Below are 16,890 nucleotides of genomic sequence, written 5' to 3'. Positions count from 1 at the left end.
ATTAGGATTATATCTATTTCTAATCATGCTACTGAACTTTTTGTAGATAATAAAACAATCATAATATTTTAAACATTTTATGAGTTTCCATTTACTGCGGTCTTGATTACATTCAGTGTATTTCCTAAGAATGCTCAAATTTAGCACAGATTTTACATGAGCTCACATATTTCTTTGCAATATCTGTCTAATATGTGAGTCCCACACACAAGACCATAAACTTGTGGGGTATCCAGTCGGCATCATACACTTTTCTGCACATCCTGCATCACTAGGTCTATAGTAGACACCCTCCCAAACACTTCATATTATCTGAAAAGTATAAAGCAATCAATACAGGTCAAGTCCTGGAACAAATGCTGTTTTTTTCAAAGACATCAAATTACACTCCTATCTGAGAATTTTATGGTATCAGATGTGACTTGAAATAAATTGTACATCGTGCCTGGAATAAGAATCTCAAGGTTTTTGTTTTTGTTTAGCAGCATGGTATGCATGCTAATGAAAGTGTTTCATTTGTGCTGGGAGATATGGGAGAAGGCAAAAGAAATGTGTGGTTTCAAATCTGCTGCATAAGGACCTCCAGCTACTCAAAGAATGAAGGAGAGGTGATGTGAACTAACACCATGAGATCACATTGCCCCTGTTAACAGCGCTTTGAAAAGTACTCTTTTCAAAAGGCTGCAGTAGCTCATTATTTAACTGTGACATAAGCAGAGCAAATAGCATTGTCCCCATTTCACACATAAAGAAGTGACTGACCTGATACTACATCTAGCTTGTGGTGATATGGGTCTGCATCAAGAGTTGCATAACTCTTTCATTTATAGATAAGAAAACCAGATCCCAGAATAAGCAAGTAACTTAATTAGCATCACACTAAGCAAACAAGTTATTGAATGGATGAATGAATGAAAGTATATCTGTTGTGGATAAGACCAAATTTATACATGTTTAAAAAAGCATCTTCCAATTTTTTTAAATCATAGTTCTAGACCCTTTCCTTACTAATATACCCATTAAAATTTGTTTTATTCACAGATAAATAAGCTACTACACCTGGAAGGGTCTTCATTCTCTTACACCTAAAAAACAGGTGACTTGCAGAACAGAGTAAATGTAAACCAGAAGGCAGCCACACATCCCAACTCCCAGGCCAGTGTTCTTTCCAGACTCTCAAGACGCCCCACACTAAGGATATCTCAGATGGGGAGATACCAACTGTAAGCTCAGCTGCTTCCTGCCAAAATCTTGACAAAGTCCAAGAAAAAATAATCACATCTTATTCCTAGGCCAGAGATCATGCACCAGCAGGTACGGGTCCAAATATGAGGGAGAGCAGCCTGGCAGGCTACAGTCCATGAGGTCACAGAGTCAGATACGACTGGGTGACGGAACAACAACAACACATCATGAAGAACAAGTCCATGACATACAGGTATATGTATGGCTGAGTCCCTTCACTATTCACCTGATACTATCACAACATTGTTATTAAAAAAAGAAGCAGCAGCAGCAGCAACCTATGCCCTGGGCTGGGGTGGGGCTCCTTAGCTCTGAGAAGTAACAGTGAAAGCTAATTTGGAGGTATGCATCCCCTCCTCAAACCCCCAACACCATATTCTTGCCACTCAGTATAACCTGGGCTTCTTCCCTGTGGAAGGAGCCAGCCCAAAAGGAAGACCCTCTCAGAACCACGAACAGTGCCTCCATCTCCCTCTCGGTACCGAGTCGGTACCATGGTGGAGCTGGATGCAGAACTTTAAAAGGGTAAGGGAAACACTTGAGGATAATCTTAAGTGTCAACCTGACAGTGCTGTGGGGTGTCCAGATATTTGACAAACAATATACTGAAAGTCCATCCAGTCAAAGCTGTGGTTTTTTCAGTAGTCAAGAATGGATGTGAGAGTTGGACCATAAAAAAGGCTGACTGTCAAAGAATTGATGCTTTTGAACTGTGGCACTGGAGAAAACTCTTGAGAGTCCCTTGGACTGCAAGATCAAAACGGTCAATCCTAAAGGAAATCAACTCTGAATATTCATTAGAAGAACTGATGCTGAAGCTGAAGCACCAGTATGTGGCCACGTGATGCAAAGAGCCGATTCCTTAGAAAAGACCCTGATGCTGGGAAAGACTGAAAGCAGGAAGATAAGGGGATGACAGAGGATGAGGTGGTTGGATGGCATCACCAACTCAATGGACATGAGTTTGAGCAAGCTCCAAATGATGGTGAAGGACATGGAAGTGTGGCATGCTGCCGTCCATGGGGTCACAAAAAGTCAGACAGGACTGAGCAAGTGAACAAAAACAACAACAAAATATTAACGTGCCTGTGAAGGAGACTCATTTGAAAAGACCCTGATGCTGGGAAAGATTGAAGGCGGGAGGAGAAGGGGATGACAAAGGATGAGATGGCTGGATGGCATCACCGACTCAATGGACATGAGTTTGAGTAAACTCTGGGAGTTGGTGATAGACAGGGAGGCCTGGCATGCTGCAGTCCATGGGGTCACAAAGAGTCGGACACAACTGAGCAACTGAACTGAACTGAACTGAAGGGGTTCCTGGAGGAGCTTAGCATATGAATTGGTATACTAAGTAAAGCAGATTGCCCTCCCAGCGAGGGTGGGCCTCATTCAACCCCCTCTAGGCCTGAATAGAATGAAAAGGCTGAGTAAGAAGAGATTCTTTCTCCTTGTCTGTCTTTAATTTGGGACACCAGCCTCCTCCTGCCTTCAGACAGGGACTCAGATGGGAATTACAGGATCAGCTCTCCTGGATTTCCAGCTGCTAATGCTGGCTGTGGACTCTCATCTTCCATGACAGTATCAGCCAATTCCTTACTTAAATCTCTCAGATATATATACAAATATATAAAAAGGTTTACTTTGAGAGAGATAATATATCCTATTGGTTCTGTTTCACTGAAGACCCAGGCTAACACACTCAGAAATAACTAAAGGTATTAGTTCCTTTTCCTCCTGAAACAAAGCCTTGAGTTCAAGTACAGTTGACCCTTGAACAATATAGGTTTTAACAGCGTGGGTTCACTTATACTTGGATTTTTCTCAGTAAACATACACTACAGGATCTGTGTGCTTGGTTGAATCCACAGACATGGAGTTTTGAATACCGGAGGGACAACTGTAAAGTTATACATAGATTTGTAACTGCATGGAGAGCCATGCTCCTAATCCCCACATTACTGAAGGGTCAAATGTAACTTATTTGGGAGGTGATGCGAGGAAATACTGATTGAGCTAGAGACAGCAGAGCGCAATGGGAAGGTTGCCAATAAAAGGCAAGCAAATTACCACCTCGAGCATCTGGCACTTAATCCCAGTGATGGCTTCTGGGAGATAGTGTAGGAAACAAGCTTCAGAGTTACCCCACCACAAAGGGAAAGGGAGCTGGGGTATTTATCCACCAACTTCCAGTAGTCATTATCAGGTGGCTGCTCCCTACTTCTGGAGAAGGCAATGGTACCCCAGTCCAGTACTCTTGCCTGGAAAATCCCATGGACAGAGGAGCCTGGTAGGCTGCAGCCCGTGGGGTCGCTAAGAGTCAGACACAACTGAGTGACTTCACTTTCACTTTTCGCTTTCATGCATTGGAGAAGGAAATGGCAACCCCCTCCAGTGTTCTTGCCTGGAGAATCCCAGGGATGGGGGAGCCTGATGGGCTGCCGTCTAGGGGGTTGCACAGAGTCGGACACGACTGAAGTGACTTAGCAGCAGCAGCAGCTCCCTACTTCTTGATAGAAATCAACCCCCTGCTTCCAACCTGGGCCTGTGTGATCGAAGCTCCAGGCAGCACACAGTCCCTGGTGCTGGTGGTCAGAAGTCAGTCCCATTCGCAGACCAATGGCAGGTGCAGAGAGCAGGGTACCAACAGATCTGCTACAAAAGGACAGACACTCAATCCACCCCATCTCCTGCCTAAGTGATAATGAGAGCTAACATCTTTAACCAGTGTAATATCTATAACACTACCCCTTCACAGTATTACCTATAAGATTCACAACATCCCTATAAGTTCAGGATTATCCCCATCTTACAGCCAGTGAAACTAAGGTTCAGAGACTTACTTGGAATCACTGCTGCTTGGGTACCTTCTCATAAGAGGAAAAAAAAAATCTGAGTTTTGAGAAATCGTCCAGTGAAAAGTTTTCTTTCAAGCATGAATAACATTGAAAACAACATAGTGATGTAAGTAACTCTTTTGCCTCTAAAGATTCTTTCCTCTACCTGCCACTAGCCTAGAACACAAGCTTCTCTGCATCTCCAGTACCACCGCCTCCAAATTGTAACAAGCTCCCTCCATACGTGTAATCACATTCAGATACAGCAGCTTGAGTACTGCAAAAAAAAAAAAATGTTCAACTCTGTAATTGTTCTCCATTTCCCACTGAGAACAGATTTTAAAAGGAAAAAGTTCATTTCTTATGCAGCAGTGTGATCTTTAACCTGATTCTAACCATCTGGAAGAAAAACCACCTCCCTTACCATAGACGCCAAGAAGGCTTTAAGAGGACTGAGTCAGGTGTGTGGGGCCTGACCACCAGGGAGAGAGGACTGTGATGGCCTCAGGGGGTAGATCCTGTGCCTGGAGGCAGCAAGAAGAAATCAGACTCTTCCCTATTCCCAAGATAGTCATTCTTTACCCAGGTAGTTTTACGTATTTAAGAATTGGTTCATGTCATTCAGCTCAGTAAGCTTCTATTAACTGACCACCATACACAAGAAAGTGAGGGGCACCAAGTCAGAAAATGCAGAAGAGATGGGGGAACCAAGCCTGAGCATCACTTCTGGGTTAATTTATATCTAGAGTTTTAGTTGAGTCATTTATGGGTTCAATGGACTGCAGAATGGATACATTTTACAAAACATCCATACCCTTTTTTCTGCAGGAAGGGACTGAATGATCAGCCCCCCAGGACTCAATTCCTTGGTTGTTAATGAAATGTTTATCTACGGGTCAAGCCCTCCCACAATGAACTCGCAGGTTACTACAGCTCTTCCTCACTCCTTTGAAACAATTCCTCATGCAGTATTTGTTTTATTATTTCATTCTACTTATTTTCACTTCTTTCCCAGGGCAACACTCCCTCTAGTGTCTGTGTAGGGATCTCAGGTCCCATTCCTGCTGCACAGGGTGCAGACAAAAAAGGGAATTCAAGCCTGCACCTTGATCGGTGTGGATCACCACAAACTATTCATGGGTTTGGCCAATATGATAATTCTGAGAAAGAAGCTACAGATATTCTGCAACAAGTTCCAGCCACAGATATTCCCATCTCATGCCAGGCACAGAGCAGAGATAGGAGAAGACAGAGAGGAAAAACAAACCCAGAGCATCAAGGTCCACCCCATGACTTGGATGGAATGAGTGGCACTCTAGACTCTCCTTGTCTGCCAGTTCCAGTAGCCCTGCGTCCTCTTTTCTTAAAGCTACACGTTTCACTCACTTCCTTCAGGAAGTCTTCCATGATTAGCTGCAAGGTACAATCATGGATGCCCAAGCCAAGAGAAGCTACTCTGCATCTTTCTGGATGCCTTTCTCAAAACTCCACTCAATGAAAGCCCTGAAATAAATGTTCTACTTGTTAGTTATCTATTAGTACAATCGTTAAGTTGACCCTACCCATCTGATTCCAATCATTTCTAAGAAAATTCTGAGTATGAGCTTCAAGCAGCCAAGTCCTCAGCCAGTCACTCACTCACTCTCTCTTTCTCTCTCTCTCTCTCTCTCTCTCTCTCACTGTCTCCTTCAGTATGACACAGAAGGCAGATAACACTGACTTGTCTGAGTCGGGACGTGGACTAGGGCTGGCAGTTGAACAAGTGCCTCACTGAGAACTAGGTTCTAGCCGAGGCTTAGGGATCAGCTCACTGGGAACTGGGCATCTACCTTCTTTCTCTGCTTCCATGTTTCCTTCTGAAAATGAAGAGAAAGCCCCATCCAATATAAGAGTAACAATTAAACCAATTAAATATCTGGAGGACTAACTACAGGTCAGGTGCTTCTTTTCAACACTTTGCTAAGCACAGCATCTTATTTAATTCTTAAAACAGCCCACTGTGAGAGGTACTATTTTATCACTCCTTCTATGGATTTAACAAATAGACAAGAGAGGGTGACAACTTAACATCACACAGCTATTAAGAGACAGAGGTAGACAGCCCAACTTAAAAATGGGCAGAACTGAACAGACATTTCTTCAAAGAAGACAGACAGATGGCTAATGGGCATGTGAAAAGATGCTCAACACCACTAATTATCAGGGAAATGCAAATCAAAACTGCAGTGAGATATCACCTCGCACCTATCAGAAGGTCTATCATCAAAAAGAACAGAAGTAGGTGTTGGCAATATGTGAAGAAAAGGGGCTCCTCTTACACTTCTGGTGGGAATGTACATCGGTACAGCCGCTCCAGAAAACAACACGGAGGTTTCTCAAAAAACTGAAAATAGAACCATCTTCTGACCCAACAGTTCCACTCGTGGGCATATATCAAAAGCCAAACAAAAAATTAATTCAAAAAGATACATGCACTCCAATGTCCATAGCAGCATTATTTACAATTGCTAAGAAGTGGAAGCAGCCTAACTGTTCATCAGCAGATGAATGGATAAAGAAAAGGTGATGGTGGTGTGTGTCTGTATGTGTATATACACGATGGAATACTACTCAGCCATAAAAAAGAATGAAATTTTTCCATTTGCAGAAACAGAGGTGGACTTAGAGGGCATTATGCTGAACGAAATAAGTCAGAGAAAGACTAATAGTGTATGATGTCACTTATATGTAGGATTTTAAAATATATAAAAAAAATAAAAATATATAATAAACTAGTAACTCTAACAAAAAAGAACAAGACTCACAGATACAGAGAGCAAACGAGTGGCTACCAATAAGGAGAGGGAAGTGGGAAGGAGGAGGATAGGGGTAGGGGAGTAAGAGAGACAAGCTATTAGATATAAAATAAGCTATAAGGATATACTATACAACACAGGGAAGATAGCCAATATTTTATAATAACTATAAATGGAAAGTAACCTTTAAAAATTGTGAATCACTATATTGTATACCTGTAACTTATATAATACTGTACAGCAACTTTAGACTAATTTTTAAAGAGAGTAAGTTAAACTTAACCCAAGAAAGAGAGAGAAACAAAGACAGGATTCAAAGCTAGGCATCTGGCTTCAGAGCTTATGCTCCTGTTTCCTATATGGCTGTTTCTTGCTCCTAATTTATTTCTATTCCTAGTATATACTGAAAAGTATAATCTTGACTGCATTCATGATGAAAACTCTCAAGTATGCATTCACACAAATCACACAGTCATATCCAGGCTAAATAACCTACAACCTAACAGGAGCCTTGGGATCCTATATAACTATGGTCAGCTTTTCCCCTAAGGTAGGTTTCTTCCAGCACAGGTCAAGTACCAGGCCCCTGCTTACCAAAGGGCACAGATTTGGTCACCAACAGCCCTGAACAGCTGGCCCTACTGTGCTCCGGGTCCTCTCACCCCAACCTAGTAGGGATGGTTTCCTCTGCTCCCCAGCAAGGAGTTCATACCAGGAAGCTACTTGTGCAATCCTGAAGTTCTCAGACTCCATTACTTTTTGGAAATTTACTATAGCACATTCATTAGCATACTATAAAGAACAGCATCTCCATAAATAATTAAACCCAAACTACACTGATCAAAACAAACGAGCAAAATATTCCTGGTGATGCAACCAGACTTGGTTCACTCACTAACTCAAATGATGAGGTGTCTCACAAGAGGTCCCCATTAACAATGGTTAGTAAGACACAGACTTCCCAGTAAGGAGCTGGTCCATACTGTCTGCAGTCACTGCGGTGGGTAGGCAGGGTGGCCACAGGATACAGCCAGGGAGCAAGAGGGAGGAATCTATTCCTCAGTCTCTCCGGCTAGCCTTGTGTGTACTCATCCTACACCTCACTCTATCCGACCTATAAAATGGGCAGCACCCTACCTCACTTGAGTGAATATAACAGAAAATGGTCTGTAAAAGCAAAAAACAAAAAAAAAAGAGAGAGAGAGAGAGAAGCAGGAGTGTGCGGAGGACAGCTATAGAAGGAAAGACCAGGAGAGAGTCCACCCTGTAGGGTGCCACGTTTCTATCTGAGCCTCATACCCTTCATCTCACTGCTGAATGATGTGATGAAGACCGTTCCCAAGAGCACAGCCAGCCTTGACATCCTGTTGATCTAAGGTGCCCACAGCACCTCCTCTGAGCTCACAGCCTGAAACGATCACTTGACAAATAATCAAACATCACCCCGTGGCATCTGTCTTGTTGCCATGTGTTATTAAACTTTACAGAAGAGCAGCCTCATACCCAAAGCATATTAGAAGGACCCTGAGGCAAATGCCGTCTTATCCTTCTTTGTCTCTCCATCACAGTCCTACCAACTCCTCAGTCCCCAGAACCATGCCACACTCCCAGTGAACACTAGGCAAATGGTTGACTATCTTACGTGAGTCCATCTGATCTCTCAAGTACATACAGAAAAAGCCAGGATTGTTGACTAGTACCTATTTCCATCCTCTCATTAAGTGGAGTAGAGACGTCTCTACATCTTCTGTTAAAAGTCATATATAAAATAATAAACCAAGTGCGTAAACTCAGCACTGTTAAGAAACAGTGTCAGCTGTCCTCCCCGACCAGCTAGGGCACTGTCCAGTTCCCAGGGTCAGTTCAGCAAGTACGGACTGAGCTATGTGCCAAGCACTGGACCACAAAGAACACGTGAGAAAAGCAGAACTCACAGTAGGTGTGGGACGTGGGGTGCCGCAGCAAGTATTTCAGCCCTCATCCCTCACCTTCGAAACACTCATAAAATAACCAAGTGATAACCTAAACATAATCAAGAGTGTGGTACACTCTGTAAATCCTATAAACAGGAAAATAAATGAACCTAGGAAAGGTTCTAATCATGTTTGGATCTTAAACTGAACCATAAGTAATGTGTGTGTCTCCATAGAGGAAGAGGGGTATCCTGAGTGGAGAAGACCTCAAGAGCAAAGGCTTGGAGTGAAGAAGGGGATGGGGACAATGAAGCACTGCCTTGCTAGAGTGAAGGGGTCTATCAGGGAACAGTCAGATGCAGAGCTGAAGAAGCAGGCCCAGGACGTATGCAGTGAGGGGCCTTGAAAGCCAGGCTAAAGGACTTTAAATGCAAATTCAAGAAGCTAAAGGCTCTCAAGCTAGAATGGAGACCTACTGGATGAAATGCTCCTGGATACAGCAGCTGTCAAGTTATGAACAACCTGAGAAAATTATTGCTATCCCAAGGGACAAGGATTTCCAATTCCTTCATAGCCTCTGCTCAGTGAGACTTGGGACTCACTCAGTCACTGACTTAGTCAAACCCAGTTGAGTTTCTCTACTGCACACAAGGCAGAGATCTCTTGTCTCCACTCTCTACCAATGAAGTCAGGGCAGCATCCAGACCTTTCAGTAACCCACCACCCAGAGGAATGACCAAGGTTAGCTGAAGGCCATCTATCCCACAGTACCAGTGATACTTACCCAAAGTGGCCCACCAGGCACTGGCATGCTACACTTTCCAACTTCACAAGACCGCTTCCCCCCAGACTTGCTGCAAACTAATCCTCTGACATCTTCTCATAAGGAGGTGTCTCAAGCCAGCCAGGAGCTTCCCTGGTGGCTCAGATGGTAAAGTCTACCTGCAACGCGGGAGACCTGGATTCAACCCCTGGATAGGGAAGATCCCCTGGAGAAGAAAATGGCAACCCAATCCAGTAATCTTGTTTGGAAAATTCCAAGGATGGAGGAGCTTGGTGGGCTACAGTCCATGGGATCACAAAGAATCAGACACGGCTGAGCAACTAACACTTCAAGTGAGCCAAGAGGTCAAAGGAAGCAGGAAATCAACAGTTAAATCAAGCCCCCAGGCCCTGGAGTACCTGGCCTTGGATAAACCCTTCAGACACAACCTCCTATTTCAGCATCCAGCTTTGTCACACCTCTCTGCGCCCTGTAGGATGACTCAGGGCCCACAGAGAATCCAGTTCCAAAGTCCCCCCAGTTACAGTAAGAGATTTACCCAGCCAGAGGAAGAAGCAGTTCTCCCTTCTGCCCCCTGAGCCTTCTTGTCACCATCCCCTCCCCTTAAATCCAACACAGTCAGAGAAGCCACTTCCTGTGTGCCTTCTCTGCCAACTACAAAGCGAGTTCCAACCGCTGCATTTCTGCAATCATTAAATCAGGCCTCCCAATTAAGGAGTTTGCAACTTCTGCTCACCTTGGAAATCACTGCAGGATCTGAGAAGCAAATCACGCCCTGTAACCAACCAACTGGGCCATCAGAGAAAACGCAGAGCAGACAAACAGCCTGTGTGTGGCCACTCCACTCCCCCCTCCCGCCCCCAGGCTGACAGTAAGTGACCGGGAGCAATTAGTGCTGCTCTGTCCCCCTGCATTTCTCAGCTCTGTCTCCACTGAGATGGCTTCCCTTGTAATATTAATTAAAAACAGATTCTTTTTGGCAAACCCCTGAAGAATGGCTCCAGTGGCAGGCTTCTTTATTAAGCCTCTGAGAAGACAAAATGCATTAAGATATTGTGACACGGGTACGGTGAGCGGGGACGAGAAGGCTAGACATCCCAGCCAAAAGCTATTTGAAAAATCTGTTTGGGAGCCACAATTAGATGCTCCAGTGAGTGAGACACAATTAATCTGATCAAATCTGTCACTATTTTGCACATTAGGAGTAAATATTTTAGAGCATTGTCCAGCTGAATTAGTTAAGAGCACGAAACCATGCCTGGGAGCATCTGGGTGTTCCACCTGCTGGTGTGCTCAGGGCAGGATAGGGACCTCGAGTTATCAGCATCTTCTCATTTTTCTTCACCAAGGTGCAGCATTGGGCACACGAATTAAAGACTATCTGGCAAGGCATCCCAACCAGACACACTGCAGGGCAGCACACTGACTGAACCGCAGGAAAGGCATGGGGATCAATTTACGGGAGGAGGCAGCATTCTCGCATCTCAGCACCATGAACAAATGAGGGATTCCCCCATCAAGGCTTTATAATGCTCAGGGGGCCTGGAAAGTGCGCTGTTGTCTTCACAGCCTCCCAATCTCCAGAGTCATTTGCCAACTCACTAACCAAGCAGGAAGGCGTATTTCTTCTTTCAAAAGAGAAGAGCAGGCTGATGTGATTTTCTGTATCCCTGTAAGCCCCAGGGTCTGGACTCCCTCTGGGTGTTTGTGAAACACTTTCTAGCCCATTAATCACCAGAATCCCAGCTGGAGACAACCAAAGAGAAAGGCAAATCACTCTTCCAGAGTACAGGCTTCAAGCCCAAGCTCACTCTCCTCTCCCCTCCGCTGAAATACGTGGCAGGACAAGAAAGGCCAGAGGGGAACCCAGACTCCATTTCCTCCTGACTCAAACCTGCTGGGCACTTCCTCTGTTGCCCACCAAGTCTTGCCAGCCCCTCCTGGGACCAAAGTGAATATGTGACTCAAGCCTGGAATGAGACTCTCAGCCCCTGGGCACATGCTGGGCACGTGGGGAAGGGAGTGGAGACCCTTCACTTGCATATCCATCTCCTCATGTGCGTGCATATGCGCTCAGTTGCTTCAGTCTTGTCTGACTCTCTGCAACCCTGTGGACTGTAGCCCACCAGGCTCCCCCGTCCCTGGGATTCTCCAGGCAAGAACACTGGAGCGGGTTGCCATTTCCTTCTCCAATGCAGGAGAGTGAAAAGTGAAAGTGAAGTTACTCAGTCGTGTCTGACTCTTTGCGACCCCATGGACTGCAGCCTACCAGGCTCCTCCATCCATGGGATTTTCCAGGCAAGAGTACTGGAGTGGGGTGCCATCGCCTTCTCCGCCATCTCCTCATGCCTGACCACAAATGGCCACAGTAGAGTTCAATTTTCAGATATATGGAGTAACTGGAAACTCTCCTCCAAAAGGAACTCACAGAAGGAATGTGGTTCACCAGAGGCAGTTGAGGGAGACCAGCAAACCCCACAGTGTGTTAACTGGTGGCCTTCCTGGAGAAGGACATAGTTAACACTCAAGTCAGAAGGGAAGATGGAACTTTCTTTTCGTGCCAAAAGAGCTTGAAACAAAGATCCATGTTCTCTGTCTTGAGGACTTCTCCAACCAATGATGAAGGGACCTTCCAGAAGGAACATCCTCTCCATCACTCTTTACCCTGGCTTTTTTTTTTTTTTTTTCCCTAACAGCACCTTCTTTTGCTGACCTCAGGAAAGGAGGAGGGGAGAAAGCAATTGATTAGATTTAAAAAAAGAAAGAAAGAAAGAAACCGATTGGGTAATGTTGCAGAAACTGGTTTTCTAGCTACTCCCCGCCAGGGGTTGTTTCCTTAAAGTCTCCCAGAGGCAGGGCTGGGTTAGCTTGTTTGCTCATTTTCCTCAGGGCAAAACAGACTGACCCTTGAGGAAGGCTTTTCCACTGGAAGTGCCTGTGAAGCATGGTCTAAAGAGGCAGTCCTTCTCTGGAGCAGAGAGAGGAGACACATGGGGTCCCCACACTCACCTGTGCTGCCATGTCCTTTGCTCAGACAGTAAGTCTGGCCAGGAGCACAACCAATGAACCCCCGAGGCGGTATTCCTAGACTGCCCAAATCTCATCGCTGTCGCTAAGAACTCCAAGGCCAACTGGTCCGCTCCTCAGGCCCTTTGGACTCATCTTTTTAACTGGAGAGCCATTTCCCAGGGCTAGACTTGCCCCCTCACTTCCTCTGCTGTACAACTTCCTTGAAGATGGTCAGAGAAGGCCATGCACATGTAACTACCATCTGCAGAAAGCATGCTCCAACGTCCCATCTTCAGGGAATTTATCAACACACAGAAATCATCCTTAAAAGCAGAAACATAAAAGAACTCTTTCGACAGAGTGAATTTATATCGTCCCAGTGTGGCACGCTAAAATCGAAGGACATCACCTCCTCCTCCTCCTCCTCCTCCTCCTCCTCCTCATCTTCCTCCTCCTCCTCCTCCTAGGGATACATTTGCTTCCACACATCCAGTCCATCCTCCTCACTGAGTAAGAACATGAACAAAATAACGGACATACACGCGATTGCTCATTCTCAAACCAAGAGAAGTTGAGAATCAAAAACCCTGCTGTCAGAGAATTACAAGTCGCCCTGTCTCTCTCCACCTCCCCCTGCCACACACACACCAATCCTCCCAGCACCTGCAAGTCCTCGATCACCCATCCCTCCTACCTGTCCACCCCCTAAGCCCAGAGCTGACCACTCTGAAGGTGTGGGGGGCCCTCGCTGAGATGAAGCCACCACCGCGCTGCTGAGGAGCTGCTCTGCCCAAATGCTTCCAACCCAGGTTGGGCTGCCTGCTTGGTGCTGTATGTCTATAAGAATCAGGAAATCTGTGCTCGGTATGCACTCCTCACTTTCCTGTTACTCACTAGTCACCCCTGCGACACCCCCCAGGTGCCGTTAAAATAAGGCGAGAATTTCCTAGGGAAATCTTTAATGTCAGTCACGAAGAGAAATATAAAGGGAGTGGAGGCGGTGCTTTCCCATCGAGTGAGTTCCCCAAAGCTGCAGGTAGGGACATCCACCATCCTCCAGATTCTGCCCAGAGCCCCGGTTCTGATTTGATGCTATAAGCCAGAGACGAGGAAAGGGTTTTTGCAGGATTGGCTGAAGTTGGGCCCGAGGAAGGCAGGGGAGTGGGGTAAATGGTCGGAGCCATCCCGCAGGGTTCCTGGGCTGGCTGCTAGCACTGGCGGCCAGCTGGGGGCGGGGTGGGGAGCCCCTCCGGGCACGCGCTGAGGGCTGCAGCAGCTGCCGGGGCAGACTGTATTCTGCGCCCTAAGGCCCGCCGCGGGCGCCCGGAGCGTCTGGAGCCGCCGGAGTGGACTCCAGGGCGCCACCTGTCGGTACAGCAGCTTCCCAGGGTAACCTGGCAGCCGAGAGAAAGGCGTGGAGAGGCGCGTACGAAGCCCGGGGAGGCAACTCGACTCGGCCAGTGTGCAGTGGCAGGACGCAGCGGCAGGGGCGACTATGTGCTCAGTGACTTATGTGTGCCTCTGCTTGCGTGAGAACAAGGGGTGCGGGACGGGTGTTGAATTTCACTTCACACTTTAAACTTTTTTTTCCCTGCCTCTCCTATAGCTTTGCAGGGCAGCTGCCTGGGTTTTGAAGGGGAAAGCTGATGTCAAGAAAGGCCCAGACTTGGGCCAACTTGGCCCAGCCTCCCGCTAAGACTGGGACAAAGTGTGCCTGGGGCCCAGGGCAGCATCCTAAGTGGGGCGGGCAGGAGTAGTCCGAATGGCACCATCTCCTGGTTCTTTCCTGTGGTTGGAGGAGAGAGGGGAACCCCGGGCAGTCGCAGGAGTCAGCCAGCCTGTCCAGCGGTTCTTTCCCCAAATCAGTATACTTCCCCGCCCAAAAATTCACGCGCACACCCACACCTCACAGGACAACTGATTCCCCAAGCCGAGCACCAGAGAAAGTGATCACTGATCCCGATAAGGCACCTCTTTTCCCCTCTTCCCTCCAGACAGCCCCAATCTTAGAGTCTTGGAAGGGTCTTAGGTAAACAAATTCACACAGTCTTACAACAAACTCCGCTAACCTGTTGGGGGCGTGGGGAAAGCGGGATGCACCAGACTAAAAGTCGAGGAGCCCCCTGCTCCTGCCTTCACCTCAACCCAGGGCAACTATCTGTCCCTCCTTCCAGCCCCCCCTACCCCACCTCAGCCCAGCCCCCATTTTCCTTTGCTGTCGGGAGACAGTGAGCTCCGCAGCCGGATGGATACTCACACTGCTGTTGTGTCCCGACCAGTGCACCATGGCTTGGTTGTGAGCCGAGTCCCCGGTCAGCGCGAACGAGGTGCTGGGTAACCGGAGCTCTTCAGCCGCTGAACCCGCGGTCCGTGGTGCCTTCACCTCCTCCCGGAGACCCTTGGCCAGAGGGCGGCTTCCTTTGGAACCATCGGCTAAGACAGTAGCCCGGGCATCCCCGTGTTCCAGGGCACTGGGGGGCTGCGCCCGACGACTCCTCCTCACGCCGCTAGGCTTGCCAGGAGTCGAGATGCCCGGTCCCCACCGCGAGCTTGCTGGAGACAGCCCTCCGGCTTCTCCTTGCTTCTTTCCGCCGCTGCCACTGCTTGGCTGGGGCAGCGGCTCTGGTCCCGGCCGGCGCTCCAGTGCGGCGCCTCTCCGTACAGTCGCCAGCTCCTCCGGCCACTGGCTTGCCACTGCCAGCGGTGAGAGACGAGGCAGCGCGGGGGACCGCGAAGCCAGAGCCGCTAGGCGCCCGGGACCGCCCGTGGTGTCCCAAGTGATCTCGGCGCCGGCCAGGACCCACGTCGACAGAAGCAGGAGCCCGGTCCGGGCGAGGGGCGCCCCGGGCCAGCCTGCAGCGCGCTCGGTGCGCGCCGCCTCCATCCCGCTGCGGCTGCCGCGGCTCGGGCTGGCAAGTGTGTGGCGCCCGCCGAGGTGCGGGTCCGGCGCGGGGGGTGTGCGCTGCGCGCGCCGGCGAGCGAGCAAAATGAGTGTGTGTCGGGGGAGTGGGGAGGGGGCGGCCGGGAAGGAGGTGGCTCGGCCTGGTGCGCCTTGCTGGTCCTCTCCACTCTTCGCTCCTGGCTCTCGATAGCTGGCTCTCTCCTCCACAGGGTGATTCCAAAACCCGAGAAAAATTAATAAATACCCCGTAGGTGCTTTTTCATTTTCTTAAAACAAGATTCCCCCAAAATCTTCCCCGCTGAGCTGCTCCAGAAATTTTGTCAAAAGGAGTATTCAAAGGTAATAAGAAAATCCTCTTTTAAAATATGAAAAGCAACCCCAATCCAGGAGGAGAGGCTGGCGACGGACCCCAGTCCGGAGTCTCTCTGAAACCCAGCCTCCAACCTGCTCTCGGTGAAGAGTTGGGAGCCGCTTCTGGCCGCGTTTAGGGGGGTTACTCTTCGGGTATGCTGTGGGGGCGGGAGATGGCGCGCAGGGAAGGTTGGGGGAGGTTCTCGCGGGAGGAGGAGGAGTAAAGTGTTTTCAGCGCCAACTGTTCAGGTTGGGGAGCCTAAGGGGAGCCCGGAGTCTTCGTGCAGAGAGGCAGCTTGCGGAAGCCGAGCGCGGGATGGACTGGGGACTCCGCTCCGGGCTCCCCAGCCTATCCTTCCCGCCACCCCCACTTCTACCCAGTGCCTCCGCCCGGTGCAGGGGCGCGGGGAGTGCGTGCGTGCGCGTGCGTGAGGGGAGGCTAGGGGTGCGCCCGAGGCTGGCGGGCGGGCACCCGGGTGGGGGTACCTGGCTGAACCAGGGGTGCCTGGGTGTGCGGGGGCGTGCGACTCTGTGCGTGCGCGTTTGCACGCGTATCTGTGCGTGTTAGTGTGAGCAATGGAGTGTGGGGGCAGGGAGGGGTGCGCTCGGGCTGTGGGTACGTGTGGATCAGGCACGGGCTGTGTTTGCATTTCCATGAACCTGTGAGTCGTCAGAAAGGCAATATTGAGAGTAAGGCGGGCGGTTCTGGACCGCCCGTTCCTCCAAGGCGCCCCGCTCACCCATAGGCCCCCATCGCCTGTGGACGTAAGCTGATTGTTGCTAGAACCTCCGGGAGGGTTGGAAGAGAGAACTAGGGGTTGGGGGTTGCCAGCTCCTCCCCGATTCGCCAGCTCTTCTTCCCAGGATCCCAGCTGGAGCTGGGGAAAGACAGTCGTCCAGAACGGTTGCTCCTACCCGGAGGACGAGAGCCCATCTTTCCGCCTGCAATTATGAGATTGCTCCCTCATCTCCCCAGATTCATTACTAAAAGGGTTCGGTTGTTCTCTCAAAGTGTCGGGCTGCCAATTAGAGGGTCCCGGCCAGCGCCGCGCAG

The 16,890-nt window shown here is 48.7% G+C and overlaps 1 protein-coding gene across 1 annotated transcript in view; it reads right to left on the bottom strand.

Annotated features, from left to right (window-relative positions):
* The window catches only part of SORCS3 (sortilin related VPS10 domain containing receptor 3), a 979,390-nt gene extending 963,923 nt beyond the window's left edge, over positions 1-15,467 (bottom strand). Inside the window, exon 1 of the mRNA NM_001205986.3 lies at positions 14,841-15,467. Within this exon, the coding sequence (NP_001192915.3) occupies positions 14,841-15,467 (627 nt within the window). The remainder of the gene's footprint in view (positions 1-14,840) is intronic.
* Positions 15,468-16,890: the final 1,423 nt, after the last annotated feature.

This window comes from Bos taurus, chromosome 26 (genome assembly GCF_002263795.3).
Source record: "Bos taurus isolate L1 Dominette 01449 registration number 42190680 breed Hereford chromosome 26, ARS-UCD2.0, whole genome shotgun sequence".
In the NCBI taxonomy this organism is placed as follows: domain Eukaryota; kingdom Metazoa; phylum Chordata; class Mammalia; order Artiodactyla; family Bovidae; genus Bos; species Bos taurus.
This window is presented reverse-complemented; position numbering and strand designations above follow the sequence as displayed.